Raw genomic sequence first — 6,000 nt, 5'->3', positions numbered from 1 at the left:
GCAGGCCAGTGCCCACCCGTGTCCCCGGCGGCGCCCCCGCTGGAGGCCGGGGGAAGGCGGCGGCGGGGCGGACGGGGCCGTGGCGATGTGGCCGCCGCCCGGGCGCGGTAGGCCGCGGCGGGAGCTGACTGGCGCTCCGGCCCAGCCGCTTCACGGGCTGCAAGGGCGGCCTAAAGCGCCGGGGCAGCTAGAAGCCCAAGGAATGTGGGGGTTATTTCTGTCGTGATGTCACCTGGGCAAAGGCAGTGAGGTTTAGCCTAGAAACAGGTTTGTTTTTACTCCTGGATCTAGCTTCTGTGAGTCTTGGTGCTGTGAGATGGTACTTGCCATCTTGCTCAGTATTCCTCCACAGTAATAAAGCTGTTTTCTTCTTCAGAAACAAAGTATAAGCATTAATGCTGGTTCCCATATACTTACTCTGCTGGTTTCATGAAGCAACCAATGAAACCGAGTAATTTCTTTTAGGCAGCCTAAGACTATGCCTACTTTCTTCTCTCTCTAAAATAATAAAAAAAATATTTAAGCAGCTGAGTAAAAAGAACATTACCTCATGTGGAGATTCAGTTTGGTTATGCAATATTGTGTGACCTAAATTAGGCATAAAACTCAATTTCAGGCCAGTTTCTCCAAAAAACAAAAAACAAAACAAAAAACACCCCAGACCCTAAATTTTCCAGTTGCACAAGGCCACAGAAAAAGTCGGAATTCCATTTAATCCTACTTACGTGTTGCAGTGGTAGAAACACAATGTAACAGAGCAAAACTGTCTCTTTATGTTGTACTACACTGCTATTGCTAAAGCACAGATCATTGAAATAAGATTCCAACTAAGAATCAGTTTTGAACTACCACTGTCGAAAACCATTGATAATGGCTCATCATTTTCTATAGATCCGGGTTTGCATGTTGACCTGTGATAATTGGCAGATGGATATGTTCATGTCAAGGAAATAAGACCGATTTGATGTCTAATTAGAGTTCAAGTGAGGGATTTTTAAATTTATGTGCCTAAGCTGTTAAACAGTAACTCCTCTACAGGGAAGTGAACACTGTTGCTAATTGTTTCCGAAAGTGAAATCGAACACTCCCAGATCAATATATATCAGCTTCTGGAAGAACTCATACACTGTCCAAATTGTTTAAGTCTTGTATTGACTATCCAGCTTCCCAGTTGTTCTTCTCTGTGGTAGTGTATAGAGCCTGCCAGGCTAGAGGGAATGGAGAATGCTTTATGTAATCTTTTAAGATACAGAAAAAATGGAATAACTAGTCACCTTGAGGACAAAAGGGAAGGGTAAGACATTAATTATTGATAACAGTGAAATTCAAGTGGTATAGCAGTTTACATCTTACCCCACCTCCTGGATCCAAGGAGCATTGGAAGACTTGCTGCTTTTCATTTCTTCTTTTTTCAACTTTTGGGATTTGACTGAATCCTTCAAATTATTTTGTGCATAAGGTTTGTGATGAAAGGAGTCGTTTTTTAGTTTTTTTTTTTTTTTTTTTCTCCAAAATAATACAGGAAGAACAAGGTTATTTTAAGAACAAGGCAATACGTTTGACAGAAAATTTCAAGCAGTTATGGAAAGGCTATTTTTTTTTTCTCCATTAGGATCTCAGAATTATGAGAAGTGGGCTAGTATATATAGAGAGCCATTTATCAGTTGTAGATGGAAGCTAGTCCCAATGTGATCCTGAGAATTTCCTGGATCAAAAACAAGTTACTTTTTTCCATTTTGGAATTTTATCTTCTTTCATCCCACTTCCCCCCCCCCCCCTTTTTTTTTTTTTTAAGTTGGAAAGTCCCTCTCATGACAGGATGTTGGTCTGATAGCTAAATAACACTGAACAAAACTGTTCTTAGTTAATTCTTATTTATTTTATTTTGAGCTGAGACAAACTCCCAAAGTCATTCTTACATATCAAAAAGACCTTCTCTTTTATTCCTTTCACTTCCCTCCCTTCTCCTCCCCTCCCCAATTTTATGTGTATCACTGATTTGGCAATGGATTGAAAGTAAAGCCATTATAGCTTACAGCTGTAATTCTTTCTGTCCCTTAATTGATTTGGGCCTTGTTAGCTGGGTTTGACAGGAGCAGAAACAAACAACATCTTTTATTTGCTATAGAAAAGATGGAGCTGAGCTTAATTATTGTGGGCAGCAGACATGTATCTGTTTCAGCTGTGAACCCTTCTACTTAATTAGGAACCCTTTAAAAGCGAAGCTAACCCCTCCCCTCCCTACTCACCTTTTTCCATAGCAGGCTACTAAAAAAAAGGTGCAAGAGAGGGTGTTTAAGCTGGGATTTAAGAAGTTCTGAAACTACTGTGTGACTTTGGCCCTAGAGAAAAAACAGTGCTAAGGCAGAACCCTTTTTAAAGTGTGAGAGCATGAGGTTGGACAAATATATATATATATACTTTTTTTTTTTTTTCTTGAACACTACAGCTGAAATTCTCTTAAGTTCTTATGTTCTTATGTTCACAGAGAGTTGAATCCTTGCATTTTCAAGACAGGAGGAACCTGATAGGGGAAAAGCTGAGATGAGGCTTCTCTTAACCCTATTTTTTCTTGCCATGGTTTGTTGGCTAGCTGAAGGTACCTTGTCCAAGACAGATGCAAAGAAAGGCGCTTCAAAAAAAATGGAGGAAAAGGTAAGGGAAATAACTGAAATACTCACCTATAAGCATATTCAATGAGCTATTCAAGCTTTGAGAGATGCTGAAGTGGTTGTCATTCTCTCAATATAATGTGACTATGAACTTCTACTGAAGCATATGTTCCCAGAGAAAACTATTGGAAACCACCAATTTCTTTAACTTTACTGAGTGTCACAACTGTTTCATTTCTTGAACCAAGGAAGTCTAGAATTCTGGAGCTTTCATCCCATATGCAAGCTGAAAAAGTAGGAATTTGTCCCTTGTGTGTGCAGCTGAAGGAGATATTTTTCCATTCTCATGTGTCCTTAGCTGAACTGATAGATTCTGCACAGTCACTGAACACATACTGTTAGGCCTTTTAAATCTTTGCTCTTGTCTGCTAACATTGTCTATGGTGTTGTAGTTCAAGGAGATCTCCTGTAAAGGAAGATGCCGTGAACTACTGCCTTTAGAAGTTATGAAGCTGCATACTTGAGAAAAAGTATCTCCACTTTAAAAGACTTCTTAAAATGTTGATTAATAATCCCAAGCTCCCTTTTTAATATTAGGAGTTAATATTTCAGCAGTTATTAGAGAGCAGAGATGAGCACAGAGGCACTTTAGACTGATTTCAACAGCTAGCTTCTCTGCAGGTAGTGTAGAACTTATAGCTACTGAGACTAAGTGGCTGTGTTTTTTTAGCAAGACTGGAAAATTACTGCCATGCATGATGTAGGCTTATGTAGTCCCAAAAGAGTAAGGGTATCAATTGGGTGTTATATGCAGTTCAACCTTGAATCATTTCTAAAATTTAAGATGACAATGTCTTGTAAGCTTGGTATGGACTTGCAGAACTGTCCATTAATAACTTGAGATTTTATTTCTTCTTGCTGTTGCATCATTTTCATGTTTTTGTCCTCTATCAGAATTTAGAAAGTGAGAATGTCCAGGTGTGACCAACTCCAGGAGTGGTTCTGTTTTTTTGTTTGTTTCATTTTTTAATTTTGTTACTTGTGTTTTTGTTGTTTATATGCTTTTTTCCCTTGCAAAATAATTTTACTCACGATGACAAATCATTTCCGAACTCTTTCTTGTTTCACTTTTAAATCAAGCTGCTCTGTTTAAAGAAAAGTGTTTGGAGTTTAATGTGCATGTGTGTTTGTTTGTTTGGTTTTGTTTTCCTCCTCTTTTGCTCTTGGCAGTAGTTATTTAACATAGCTGTTCTCAAAACTGTTTTTTCAGACACTACATTCTGATAAAAATGTACAGAATCGGGGACTGGTAGTTGTTGATCCAAAGGCAAAAGATATTATACTGGAACACAAAAGCTACTGCTTCAAGGAGATAAAGGAAAGGCACTTTTCAGGAGATGTTCTGGGCTATATTACTCCTGTAAGTTAATAAAGAGTAAAACTATTAAAAATGGAACTTGGAATGAATATGCAGTAGGCTGTGCTAATCCGTAGTTTTCTGTCAGTGATATAAAAGTACTTGGACCTTCTTGTCTATAGTGAAATAGAGGATTATTTCAGAGGCTGGTTTGGCGTTCAGGTTTTGCTTGCTTCTTATAGAAGTCCAAGTCATGTTGTGCTTCTTGCTGGTTAAAGTGGAGATGATATTTCCTTGCTGAGTCACATGAAATTGTAGTAAAGTCAGACCAGAAGTGTTGCAATGTCCTTATACTATTCAGCTATCAATCTGAAGCTTCTAAATAAACAGTAAAACTTAGTATACTACTATCAAATAGATCTTTTACTATTGAGTCTTATTATTATTCAGAGCATCTTCTCTTGAATAATAAATGTTCCCTCTTTTTGTGTAGAGGATGCTTCTCACTTGTTTCGTTCTTAACACTATTCAGTATATGAGAAAGAAGTATCCTATTAAGCTCACTCTTTTCAAGTTCTCTTGAACATAAATGAAGTGTGTGTTAATTGAAAGCTCTGTTGGAATCTAACTGCAGATTCTTGTAGTTTGGGTGGATTTACACAATTTGACGAGCTGCCATTTATGCAGATACCAGGGAATTTCAGAGTGCCTTTCTTAATCAACAGAAAATAATATCCTGGAAGGCTTTCTCAAACTAACAAGTGAGGAGCTCGCAAATGATTATGTTTGCATTATTAATAAAACAGTAAAATGGACTATATATTTTGCTTGTGTGACTCACTTTTCTTTTCTTTCTTTTGCAAGTGGAACAGCCATGGCTATGACATTGCTAAAATATTCGGAAATAAATTTACGCTAATCTCACCAGTTTGGCTACAGGTGAAAAGGAGAGGGAAGGAAAGGTTCCAGTTCACTGGGCTTCATGATGCTGACCAAGGTTTTATTTTCTTTCTCTTTGTATATGTTTTGCAAGTAAGACTACTGGTCCTGTAGATTGATGGGTAGTTCTGACAATATACACATATGGACTTTCTTTTCCCCCCTCTGACTTGTAGTGAAGTACTTTCTGCTATTAATTTTATGGTAAGTTTTTCTTTCAGAGTCAACTCTTTCTGCCCTCGCTTGCGTTCACATAGGTGCATATTTTGGGTGTGAAAGATGTATGTGATTTTTTTAAAAATATTTTTCCTATATATATATTTAATTCTATGGCTATATCCAGAAATTTCCCGTCAGTTTAGATTTTGGGTTGTATGCTTTTAAATACTAGCTAAGTAGCTTATGTTTTTTGATCTTGATTGAAATGTTGGTGTGGCATCTAAAGCAAAACAACTCTAACTTTCATCATGCTGGTGCTTACAAATTCACAAAATGAGTTAAAACTAGCCACTTGAACTTAAAAGGAAATAATAATTTAAAAAAACCCTCCTAAGGGGTGCTTAGTGAGTACCAAAGTGTTTTTCTTAATAAGTGGTAGCCTAATTTCTGTGATGATGTAGAACCCTAAATAGTGTTGGGAGGGAGGAACAGGGAAGGGAAACACTTATAAGACTATCATAAATTCTGGTCTTGACTGAGGTGTGAGGGCTAATAGTCTTATTTTCTGAGTATCAAACTATTTTCCACTGCACTGCTTATGGACTAGTAATCTGTGGCAGAAAGATATAAGTATGCTACATTATTTGAAGAATGCTTGAAAATTGTCATTGACATCATCGTTCATATTTTAATAGCCGTTATATTTCTTGATACTGTTTGACAGGCTGGATGAAAGATGTCAGAAAAAACTCCAAAAACAGTAAAATAGGTCAGTATGTTATTTGTTTGGTGTTCAGCCATTAGGAGTTTGAGAGAAGGTTTTGTTCTAGGAGTATATAGGGAAAGGGAGATTAGGGGCTTGCAAATCTGAATCAATAAGACTTTCTGTCATGATAGTACAGAGGAGTCCTCCCTTTCCTTCTTTTAGCCCCT

The 6,000-nt window shown here is 37.7% G+C and overlaps 1 protein-coding gene across 2 annotated transcripts in view; it reads left to right on the top strand.

Moving 5' to 3' along the window:
- Window positions 1-216: 216 nt before the first annotated feature.
- Window positions 217-6,000, top strand: part of CHID1 (chitinase domain containing 1) — an 87,073-nt gene continuing 81,289 nt past the window's right edge. Inside the window, exons 1-5 of one of the 2 annotated variants that reach the window (XM_088525826.1) lie at window positions 217-267; window positions 2,514-2,655; window positions 3,883-4,032; window positions 4,834-4,966; window positions 5,792-5,836. In XM_088525826.1, the coding sequence (XP_088381952.1) occupies window positions 2,545-2,655; window positions 3,883-4,032; window positions 4,834-4,966; window positions 5,792-5,836 (439 nt within the window). In that variant the 5' untranslated portion in view covers window positions 217-267; window positions 2,514-2,544. Of the gene's footprint in view, window positions 268-2,478; window positions 2,656-3,882; window positions 4,033-4,833; window positions 4,967-5,791; window positions 5,837-6,000 lie in introns of those variants that run through there. The other variant, XM_088525825.1, reaches the window with a different exon arrangement.

This window comes from Tinamus guttatus, unplaced genomic scaffold (genome assembly GCF_059628265.1).
Source record: "Tinamus guttatus ecotype Peru unplaced genomic scaffold, ASM5962826v1 Tinamus_guttatus_pri_ptg000240l, whole genome shotgun sequence".
NCBI classification, from domain to species: domain Eukaryota; kingdom Metazoa; phylum Chordata; class Aves; order Tinamiformes; family Tinamidae; genus Tinamus; species Tinamus guttatus.
This window is presented reverse-complemented; position numbering and strand designations above follow the sequence as displayed.